At 42.5% G+C, this 12,324-nt stretch overlaps 1 protein-coding gene across 1 annotated transcript; it reads right to left on the reverse strand.

The window, feature by feature from the left end:
- Nucleotides 1-1,717: 1,717 nt before the first annotated feature.
- On the reverse strand, nucleotides 1,718-9,847 carry pgrmc1 (progesterone receptor membrane component 1). The gene is made up of 3 exons (XM_056284614.1): nucleotides 9,537-9,847; nucleotides 5,416-5,571; nucleotides 1,718-3,065 (listed from the first exon to the last, which is right to left on the reverse strand). Exons 1-3 carry the CDS (start codon nucleotides 9,829-9,831, stop codon nucleotides 2,971-2,973), a joined length of 546 nt encoding a protein of 181 aa, XP_056140589.1. The 5' UTR covers nucleotides 9,832-9,847; the 3' UTR covers nucleotides 1,718-2,970.
- Nucleotides 9,848-12,324: the final 2,477 nt, after the last annotated feature.

Here is a 12,324-nt window from a genome sequence, read left to right on the forward strand (position 1 = left end):
TGTTGGGTTAAAATGTACCATAATAAATATACATCAATATATGTTTAATTTTTCACAATTGAAGGAATAATTAAGGCAATTTAGTTTTTTTAATAATTTATTCACGCAATGCAGCATTTTTTGTTTTTGTTAATGGACGAAGAAATTAGCTCCATGTATTAGACACTCTTTACCAAAACAAGAAAAGCATGTATTTATTTAATAAGAACAATTTGAATCTTCTATTTCATAACTAGTAGATCTAAATATAACATTATTTTATTTAAATCCCGGAAACTGCCATAAATTGCTTCAACCTACTTCCGGCAGGAAGTAGCAGCATCGTAGAACAAATCGGGTTTCCGGTACGGGTCGGGTAGCGACACCTACGTCTCCATTTGCAGGCCAGTCAGAGCCTCCATTAACGAAGGAAGAACGTTACTACGGTGGCCGAGAGAAGCAACTGAAAATGAAACCGACATTGATTCAATCTGCCCTGGTGTTAATCCAGTCCTGTTTCGGTCTCATGTAAAATACACAGGGGTGTAAGATAACTACTGCCTTTCATCACGACCAATGCCAGTATTGATTCCTAAAATTCTCATGCATTTCTTGATTTGTTGGCTTAGCATTCAATGTCATGGCCCTGTGACACATCCACACCAGTTTTTTTGCTAAATAATTATTTGAAATTCACTGACGTTAAAATATGTAACAATCTCGTGTCATTTATAATTATATTACTCAATGTATTTTAAAACCAGAATAACTGGCACAGAGGATTCATAACCTTCATTCACTTGGTAGAGATGTTGTGCCCACAATCTCTGCAAAAGTGCCCTTGAGCAAGACACTGAACCCCAAAAACTGCTCCAGGGGCACTGCACTGCGGCTGACCTTGCGCTCTGAGCCTTCCAGAGAAATGCACGAGTAGGTAATTGTGTGTGTGTGTGTGTGTGTGTGTGTGTGTGTGTTAGTGTATAAGTGGGATATGCTAAAAGATAAATTTCAGTAGGCCTTGTCTACAACTGATAATAAATACTCCTCTTGTTCATTTTTGGCACACATCAATAAATGGACCTGGATGTACCCTTAAAGCCCAAAATAGCTGGCCTTCATACTGGCCTTCAAAACACCAGGCTAAAAGCCCAAGGATTTTTCCCCCAACCTACCCTAGAACCAAATGTATTTGGAAAGCATCTATGCCAACTCATGAAGACTAAATGCGAGACCTCATGTGATGCTTGGGTGAAACAGTTTTTGGGGCCTGACAGACTTTGTAGGGGACTACCTGCAAAGAAAACTCGTCCCCCCCCCCCCCCCCACATACTGTTTCCTGTGTCTGCCTGTTTTTACTGTGAGAGTGTGAAGCCCTTAAAGATGATGGGTGATGTTCATAAACTTGATTTGACAGTCAACAGGGTTTCTCTTTCAGTCCATCGATTAGGAGGCGCTTGGATCAAATCATGTAATAACCGAAAGATGTCAGCAGTTTTTAGCTCTCGCCAACTTTAAGCAAACCCATTCAGCTCAGTTTTGACCAAACTATTTCAACGTGCAGGCCAGAGACAAAGCCAGCTTCTGTTTTAGAGGACTCGTCCATGACGAACATATAACCCGGTGGTCTGGAAAACTTACAGTGCAAGAAAAGGTACTGGAATTAATAAGGAACATTCTTCTATTGGATAGCAATAAAAATAAAGTATTTTGATATCACATATTAGCCATCAGACGATAATTTGCCTTGGTTTTATGTCTTTATTTTTCCAAATAGTTTTCTCTCACTTTGTGTTCCTTTCTGTTAGTGAAACAGCAGGTATGACAAACAATTCAAAACTGTGAGAAACTGGGAAAGTCGTGAAGACTCGATGTCTTGACACCTTTTTGTCAACAGATAATAGTCATCACAACGTGAATGAATGCAGCCAACTATTGAGTAAGTTTCTTCTTTGCTAAATCTGAAAAAGCAAGACAGTCTTGGCTAAAACAACAGTAATCTTACAGGACCGTAAGGACTGAGTGCAACAGCTTGATGATGCAAACTGAATTGTCAATGTTGAGTTTCGATCTCCAACAGAGTTCAGCGAGATCTGTGGACCACATGAACACACTTAAGTTCAACAGATAGACCATTATTGGGCCAGAACAAATCAAATCAACAGTCAGTAAATATATTTGACAAATTGGAATGTTAATAACATCTGTACACCTGTCTGAAAGGGGCAAAATGAACAAAACTCTTCTGCTTTGTTTGCTTATTCTAAATCATGCACTCTGAACAGGATTTCAGATATATATAATTTCCCTCTCACCCTTTTTCGGGTGGTGTGTGTCTTCCTCAAGCTCGGGTCCTCTACCAGAGGCCTGGGAGTTTGAGGGTTCTGAGCAGTATCTTAGCTGTTCCTAGGACCACACTCTTTTGGACAGAGACCTCAGATGTTGTTCCTGGAATCTGCTGGAGCCACGTCCAGTTGACTGTGGTCAACTGTATGATATCGGTCATTTGGTACATGTACATCAGTCTTTCACCTTTTGGGGCAGCAAACCAAGTCTACAGTATTTTAGTCAGCCTATATAATGAACATTAACAGTCAGTATTTCAACGACTTTTTTGAAACAGTAAAGCAAAACACTTTTGTATAAGATGTCAATGTCTAAGGAATAATATGTAGATCCATTAACTTACTATCAGTCACCCTAAAACCCAACTTCAGGTCCCGAACCAGACTTTGAAAATCACTGGCCTGTGCAGCTTTATGATATGATACAGTGCCTAAAATGTTAGCATTGAATCTGACAGATTTTACCCGTTGATATTCTGAGATGGATGGGAGCCTGCAATGGATGGTCCAAAAATACCATTGGAAGCATTTACCCTGAAATGCTCTTTTTTCCCTCTTCTGCCCCCACAAGATAGCGAATGTCACATTATTCAGGGTGATTTAAGGCATCTGGATGATTTCCCCCGTTCACTGCTCAGACTCGGTGCCTCTAATCAGTCTTCTTGTCCTTCACCTCTTCGTCGTCCGTGTACTCTGTGGGTTCCTCTACTGGTTTAAGCAGTTTGCCAACATAGTCGTACTTTTCTGAAGGGCAAAGGAAGAAAGAACATAAAGTAAAATAACACACAAGAGGCAATGACAGCAAAAATGTTCGGATGCTTCTTAAATTTTGTAAAACTCAATCTTCCTTGGCCTGTTTGATGCCAGATTGCACACTAGCGGTGTAAATCACAAGTTTCATCCCGATATGATATTATATTGATTCTTTGGACAACGATGCGATATTTGCTGATATCACAAAGTCTGCCATGATACAATTTTGACTCAATTCAATTCAGGGGCCTGCGAACAATATGAGACGATATCATATGCCCATTTAACACAATCAGCTACTTTTATATCAACTCACAAAAAGAAACTAAAATATGATTTGACAATTTCATCACTGAACTCTTCCAGACATTTAAATGAAAAACAATCTATTCTTTTTATTACAAATAGACATCCTGTTGTTTACTATAAAGTGCCCCATTTCTCATGTTTAAGTGCAAATGTTTTTTGTCAGTTAACTTAAAGATCCCTTGATGACCTTTCAATTATGAACATGAACCATGCACATCTATGCATCCCCACCTTTGGTTTACAAGGTTCTACCTGTGTGCTCAGTGGTTTAAGAGATATTGAGCTTTAACATTTTCACATCCTAGGGCCTAGGCGTATCTTAAAAATGATATGGATCGATTTTTTTTCACTTTGCATCGATTATCTTGGATTGTTAATCAATGAATCAATACACTGATCCATATCCATGGATTGTTACACCCCACTTGCCCAACTGTCATTTTTTGGCCACTGAAAGGCGAAATTAATCCTCCAAATCATGTTAGAACTTTTTCCTTAACTTGTGACTGTTCAAGTGTTTAGGCCCTGTAGATGAGGTGTGATCGATATTAAAACTTTATTAATTAAACCATCTCAACTCATCTCATCATCAGCCACTTCTCTGGGGTAGGGTCACGGTGGCAGCAAGCTAAGTAGGGCACTCCAGACGTCCCTCTCCCCAGCAATGTCCTCTAGCTCCTCCTGGGGATCCCAAGGCGTTCCCATGCCAGATTGGACATGTAGTCCCTCCAGCGAGTTCTGAGTCTACCCCGTGGTCTCCTACCAGTTGGACGTGCCCCGGAAAACCTCCAAAGGAAGGTGCCCAGGAGGCATCCTAATCATATGCCCGAACCACCTAAACTGGCTCCTTTCGACACAAAGGAACAGCGACTCTACTCCGAGCTCCCTCCGGATGCCCGAGCTCCTCACTATCTCTAAGGCTGAGCCCAGACACCCTACAGAGGAAACTCATTTCAGCTGCTTGTAACTGCAATCTCACCCTTTTGGTCACTACCCAAAGCTCATGACCATAGGTGAGTGTTGGAACAAAGACTGACTGGTAAATTGAGAGCTTTGCCTTCTGGTTCTGCTCCCTTTTCACCACAACAGCCCGGTACAACGTCCGCATTACTGCTGATGCTGCACCAATCTACCTGTCAATCTCCCGCTCCACCCTACCCTCACTCATGAACAAAACCTCGAGATACTTGAACTCCTTCACTTGAGGCAACAACTCATCCCCAACTCAGAGGGAGCAATCCACCATTTCCCGGTAGAAAACCATGGCCTCAGACTTGGAGGTGCTGACTCTCATCCCGGCCATTTCACACTCAGCTGCAAACCGCCCCAGTGCGTGCTGGAGGTCACGTTCTGATGAGGCCAACAAAACCACATCATCTGCGAAGAGCAGAGATGCAATTCTGCAATTCCCAAAACGGACACACTCCTCACTTGGCTGTGCGTTGAGATCCAGTCCATGAATATCACAAATAGAACTGGAGACAAGGGACAACCTTGGTGGAGTCTGACACCCGCTGAAAACGTGTTTGACTTTGTGCCAAGAATGTGGACACAGCTTTCACTTTGGTTATACAAGGACCAGATGGCTTGTAGCAACTGCCCCAGTACCCCATACTCCCGCAGTACCCCCCACAGAGTACCCCGGAGTACACGCTCGTAACCCTTCTCCATGTCCACAAAACACATGTAGACTGGCTGGTCATTGTTCCTCCTGGATCTGAGGTTCGGCAGTCCGTCAGAGCCTCCTTTCCAGCACCCTATAGTAGACTTTCCTAGGAATACATATTCCAGGATATGTATTCTAAATACATATGACAATAAAGTTGAACGAACACACACACACACACACACACACACACACACACACACACACACACACACACACACACACACACACACACACACACACACACACACACACACACACACACACACACACACACACACACACACACACAGTGACCAAGTTCCTAGCAAAGCCAAACTTGAGTTTTGTACAGTGTGTCGACGCGGGCGTTGTGTTTGAACTTACGGGTGAACTGGGTCTCCCACTCCATCAGGCTCTCCTGCTGCATGGCGTTGAGGTCCGAGAGGTCATCGTGTTCGTCTTTCAGGGCATCCTTCTCTAGACAGAAGGTGGCCAGGCCTCTGGAGGCGTCTCTGCCTGCAAACACTCCATAGGGACCCTCTGAAACAACATATATAACAACTGATATACTCTCTGCACCTTTGCACCTTATCACCTCGCCTGTATATCGTCGAACCTTGTGTATATATCTTAAATCTGTTGTGTTGGAGAGAGCCATGAAACTGGAGTCAAATTCCATGTGTGTGCAAACCTACGTGGCCAATAAACTTGAACCTGAATCGGGATCATGTAAAATCAGCTGCAAATGACTACTTTGTTGAACAACAGGATCGCTTGAGTTTTAAAAATACAAACACAGTATTTATGAAGGATGGAAAAAAACCCCAGAGGAATAAAAGTTAGGGATAAAAATATACTACAGAACAGCAATTCAAAAACGCTTTGGATAGTACAGTTTTTACAAGTTCGGTACACTAATGAAGACTTAATAAATTAACTTAATTTATCAGACAAGTCATGTCAGACAGGTCATTGTGAAGGTAAAAGAGTTTTTCTCAGTGAACTTTGGACAACTTTAACCTCTAAACCCACTGAATAAACAGCGGTTGAGGCGCTGGGTGAGTTAAGGTTATTGTTTCATCAATCAATCAATTAAATAATCAAACTACTTTAACATAACACGTATTACACAAAAACACAGCGCAATGCACTTTAAGCAACTTAATAATAAAAAGACAGCAGACAGATAAAAATAATTTCTCTCCTTGATCATCAAAATTTAATAAGACTATAATATCAATATTAATAATAATACAAATAACATCAGGGCTGCTTTGGTAACAGTGACAGAGTCAGTTTGCCAAAAAGCTCCTAACATGTTTACCTAACTGTACATGTTACATAACGGATCTGTTTATTTCTCCTTAGGACATTCACTTCTGTCTTTCCGGTTTTATGAAAGGAGTCTATTGACTTTAACACGTCAGAGTGGATCCAGACTCAAGGCAGACTTTGGTGGCACATGGACTGAGGTTGGGGGTAGGACTCATAATCTACCGCCTCCAGGTGAAACTGCAAACTGTGGCTCAAACTGGCTCGTTCATTACTGAAGCAAACTCTCCCTCCTTTCTATGAAGCAGTTAGTTCTGTGGACAGTTCTGTTAGTTGTTTCATGGTTTGTCTCCTTTCTGTTTAGTGTATCACTGAATCACTGAATCAATCTCTTTTGTTCGATACAGACAGCAGAAATTTAAGCACCGGGTCAAATGAGAATAGGTTTAAAAAAGTTCAAGTTCGACTTTATTATCACGTGTACTGGAATACAAATTAAATTCTTGTGCTCTAGCTGTCTGCCTTAACACATAGGACACAAGGGCAAAGGACACAAGGACACCCCCCCCTCCAAAAAAAGAAGCAAAGTGAGTCGCCATAGTACGGTGCCATCTTCACTCACAACTATCTCTTACTTGATTCCTCATTAACAACGCGGTACCCAGTGTCATGGCTCAACACTGGCCTTGCTTTGCATATTCCAACTTAGCTGACCTTTACACGTCACTTTGTAAACCAAAGTAAAAAATGATCAACAAACTGTGACGGTTAAGTGGGAACATTCAGTACTTAGGCTGCCGCCAGCAATGCAAGGTCCCAGTTTGGTTTCTAACTGGAACTGAGTGCAGCCACTTCAACAGCCACTTTCATTAAAACACATCTCTCTGCTGCTTGTTTTTATACTGTGTTCTGTACGGTGTCCTTGAGTGCTCTGAAAGGTGCCCACAAATAAAATGTATTATTATTATTAATATTATTAAATGGTGCTTTCACCACTTAATCTGCTGCTGATGCATTATGGGTGCTATCTGTGATATTAATTACTCTTTTAATATTTTCTTCTCTTTTTTCACGTCATGTATCTTTTAATGTAATTAATTATGTCATGACTTCTTTTTGTGCTTTTCTACTTCATGTAAAGTGCATTGCGTTTTAATGTAGAAAATTAGATCCATAAATGAAACTTGGGTAACACTTTAGTATGGGGAACGTAGTCACCATTAATTAGGTGCTTATTAGCATGCAAATTAGCAACATATTGGCTCTTAATTGGTCATTATTACGTACTCATTAATGCCTTATTCTGCATGGCCTTATTATACAACCAGTGAGCCATTAACTATGAGTTTTCCCTCTATAACCTCAGAATTATTGCTTATTAGTAGTACCATCTCAATACGCTTTGCTTAGTATGGCCTTTATAAGGTGGTAGTACCACAAGAAGAGTTATTCTCCCTTACTAACACTTAATGAATATGGTCTGTTCTTACATAACAAAACACAAAACTACAAGTGTTCATAGTGTTAAATTAATCTAAATTAAGTTTTTGTTACTTAGCATAGTATGTTCCCCATACTAAAGTGACATCTTGATCATTACTAATTCACTAGTAATTAAGTTTTTTTTATGTTCCCCATACTAAAGTGTTACCGAAACTTGATTAATTGAAAGAAAGGCAGATTATGCTCTCTATACGTACGAAAACAAATACGTCCATTTCAAACGACGTAGCATTATTGTCCACATACTTCCGCGCGTGCTTTACATTGGCGTGGATGTTACGCAATACATCCACTAGAGGGCAGTTCAGTGCCGAAAGTTTCTGCCGTCTGCAATGGCGGTGACAGCGGAGGAGGTGGTTGTTTGTCCCTGTGCCCGGTCGAGATAACATCACGGACATGTTTAACGTTTCTTACCAACTCGCACAAACTCTCCTCAACGAGTTCCGCCATCTTTTGGCGTCTTCGCGGTGTCTCGCTGGTTGGCCTCGCTCGAATTATTTATTGGCTGCGCTGCCCCCCCCCCCCGCACAGTTTCCGGTGGTACTGCTCCATTTCGTCCGCATCCGTGAATCTTTTCGAAAACGTCCACAGATACGAACGCAATGGGCGCACAGTGCAGACAGACAGAAGGCTCTGTCCGCATCCGTATTTTACGTTGAGCAGACATGAGGCCTTATTAGGCTGCGCGTTGTCGCTCACAGGGTTTTTGTTTTGTTTAACAAAACTTTATTTAAATCCATTTCGAAACATTACAATGAGAAGATATAAATCAGTAATACTAAAAAAACAATTCAGCGTGACGCGCGAGATCAACTCGGTAAGAGGTCGCGCGGTGAAAAGTTAACGTCGCAAGTGAACACACGCTCACAACGCGCGTGTCTGATGCGTGAGCACGATCTCACTCCCGACTCGCCACAGACGGACGCCTTGCTGGAGTCCACCTCTCCGTGCCTGGTCAGCGCGCTGGGTACCCCCTTGACGCCAACGTGGAGGGACTGAGATCGCTCACAGGCACCAAAAACAACCCTAACCCTAACGTCGTTACGTCAAAATGAGTTATATCACACACACAAATCGGTGTTTTTAGAGAGCAAAAAAAACAACAAATCGTCCCTGGTGTCGGCACGTCATTTTAACACAACACATTACGTGCCACAACCACATAACAGGTCGTGGTCATTTCACGTATTTACGTGAGAGCATGTTGATGAATGCACGCAGATAAAAGATAGTTTTAGACTCTGTACTTATATATATATATATATATATATATATATATATATATATATATATATAAACTGTCGGGATAGTCTCGAATGTTTTTTGTTTTGTTTGTTTTTTGTTTTTTTGTAACTACAACTACCCTCCACGTTGAAAGTCGACGTTAAAGGGGCACCTAGCGCGTTGACCAGTGACGAAGAGCTCGTCCTCAACAAGCGTCCATATGTGACGAGTCGGGAGTGAGGCTGTGCAGACGGGGGAAGGGGGTGTGGTGCTGCACGGAAAACCTCAGAGCTCGCGATCAACAACAAAAAAAAGTTTGGATCAAACTGCAAATGATCGATAACGTGATCGATTAAACTGCCACAAACAACAACCGCTCCGTTAATTATCTCGGAGGGTGTCTCTGTCTGGTAAAACGCTACGAAGTGTGTCAGGACTGGGATCGTATGAGAAAGTGGATAACAATAACAACACATTATATATCAAAACAGATCGTGCCGCGTCACCTGGTCCGTAGAATTTCTTCCCTCGGGTCACGTCGAACACTTTCCCATTAACAGCCATGAGGATCCGTGGATTTTGAACCCCATCGTATGACTTCAGCTCGGCTAAAAAAAAATCTTTCTTTTTCATCTTGGGCAAAGGTTTCTCAGCCTCCACAACTTCTACCGGCCTGTCTCCGCGGAAGATCTTGTACATGAGATACACGCAGAGGCCGATTAAAGTCAAATTCAGCGGAGACGTGAAGATTTCCTGCAAAATTCCGGGAGAAGTTGTTTCGCCGCTCTCCGCCTCAGCCATGGTTGTTTCTCTGTCAGCGCTGCTCGTTCTTCTTCCTTGATTTGACTGGCAGATTAGAAACCAATGTTAAAGGGTTATGCCGCCACCTACTGTACTGAAGTGTGTAACGTCATGACTTTACAGAGAAGTTATAGTCTGGATACGTACCTGTTTCGTTTAAGTATTTAAATAGTTCTGTGTTGGTCCCATGTCTCTTAGCAGGCATTTGATGTTCCACTCCTTTCCCATATCTACCACCCTGCTAACGTAGCCTTCCGCTATTCAGACCGACCAAAACAAGCTTGATTTCTCAGAATCGAAGGAGAAATAATGAAAACGGGTTACATTGTGTCTGTGGATTTAGAGAAAGCATATGACAGGGTGCCGAGAGAGGAGGTGTGGAATCGCATGAGGAAGTCGGGAGTTGCAGAGAAGTATGTAGGAGTGGTGCAGGATATATATGAGGGAAGTGTGACAGTGGTGAGGTGTGCAGTTGGAATGACAGATGGGTTCAAGGTGGAGGTGGGATTACATCAAGGATCGGCTCTGAGCCCTTTCTTGTTTGCAATGGTGATGGACAGGTTGACGGACAGGAGGAGGAGTCTCCATGGATGATGATGTTTGTGGATGACATTGTGATCTGTAGCAAGAGTAGGGTGCAGGCCGAGGAGAGCCAGGAGAGGTGGAGGTATGCACTGGAGAGAAGAGGAATGAAAGTCAGTAGGAGCAAGATGGAATACCTATGCGTGAACGAGAGGGAGGACAGTGGAATGGTGAGGATGCAAGGAGTAGAGGTGACGATGGCATATGAGTTTAAATACTTGGGGTCAACTGTCCAAAGTAACGGGGAGTGCAGAAGAGAGGTGAAGAAGAGAGTGCAGCCTGGGTGGAGTGGGTGGAGAAGAGTGTCAGGAGTGATTTGCGATAAAAGGGTACCAGCAAGAGTTAAAGGGAAGGTTTACAAGATGGTTGCGAGACCAGCTATGTTGTATGGTTTGGAGACGGTGGAACTGACAAAGCGACAGGAGGTGGAGCTGGAGCTGGCAGGGTTGAGGATGCTAAAATTTTCATTGGGAGTGACGAAGGACAGGATTGGGAATGATTATATTAGAGGGACAGCTCAGGTTGGACGGTTTGGAGACAAAGCAAGAGAGGCAAGATTGGGATAGCTTGGACATGTGTGGAGGAGAGATGCTGGGTATTTTGGAAGAGGGATGCTGAATATGGAGCTGCCAGGGAAGAGGAGAAGAGGAAGGCCAAAGAGGAGGTTTATGGATGTGTTGAGGGAAGACTTGCAGGTGGCTGGTGTGACAGAGGAAGGTGCAGAGGACAGGAAGAGATGGAAACGGATGATCCGCTGTGACGACCCCTAACGGGAGCAGCCGGAAGTAGTCGTAGTAGATATGGGTCAAGTGCTGATATAGCTTTGATCAGTTCACCGTTCCTCACACGGAACCTCCTGTCTATTTCTTTTATTACAATAGGCTAAGCTTCACTACAGCGCCCCCTGGAGCCGGGCCTGCCTCAACCTGCGCCATACTCTCGCTACAGATCGCAATGTCTTCGCAAACTTCGTAGTCCACGGAGACTCCTGCCTGATCTCGTCCGTCAACCTGTCCATCACCATTGCAAACAAGAAAGGGCTCAGAGCCGATCCTTGATGTAATCCCGCCTCCACCTTGAACCCATCTGTCATTCTAACCGCACACCGTCCCACTTCCCTCATACATATCCTGCACCACTTCTACATACTTCTCTGCCACTCCTGACTTCCTCATATAGTAATACCACACCTCCTCTCTCGGCATCCTATCAACTACTGAACTGAAATAAAATAATAAACATTGGATTCAATGGATTCCATTCATTGGATTCCAACATACAAATGGGCTCCAAACAGTGTGGCTGAATTTAATAAGGCAACTAGTTCTACAGAGATCACTAACCTCATTAACGAATTTCTTCTAACACCATTCTAGCCAAACTCAGATGATGTAAACCTGGCAGTTGAACAAATTAATGAGACATTTAATAGGTCAGCTATCAAGGCTAACCAGGGAGAAGTCGACAATGGATGGAATCGGAGACCTCAAAAAGAGAAATGGTTTGATGGAGACTGCAGAAATGCAAGAAAGAAACTACGACAAATATCTAATCAAAAACACCATCAACCACACAGAACTGAATTAAGACAAAAGTACTGTGAGATACTCAAAGAATATAAACAAATTTTAAAACAGAAAAAGCAAGATCACTTCAACAAAACTCTCCGAGACATTGAAGAGTCTTTAAATTAAAATTATTTCCGGGAAAAATGGAACAATCTGAATTCTAAACAATCCCAGGAACTAGCCATTAAAAATGGAGACTTTTGGAAAAAAATTTTAAAACCTATACAAAGAAATACTGCCAGAAGACCTCATATGAACAAAAACATATCAAAGAAAAGCTGGAAATACAGGAATCAACTATAAAAAAACAATCAGAACCCAACTGACTACCAAATTTCACTTG

This window comes from Lampris incognitus, chromosome 8 (assembly GCF_029633865.1).
Source record: "Lampris incognitus isolate fLamInc1 chromosome 8, fLamInc1.hap2, whole genome shotgun sequence".
Lineage (NCBI taxonomy): Eukaryota > Metazoa > Chordata > Actinopteri > Lampriformes > Lampridae > Lampris > Lampris incognitus.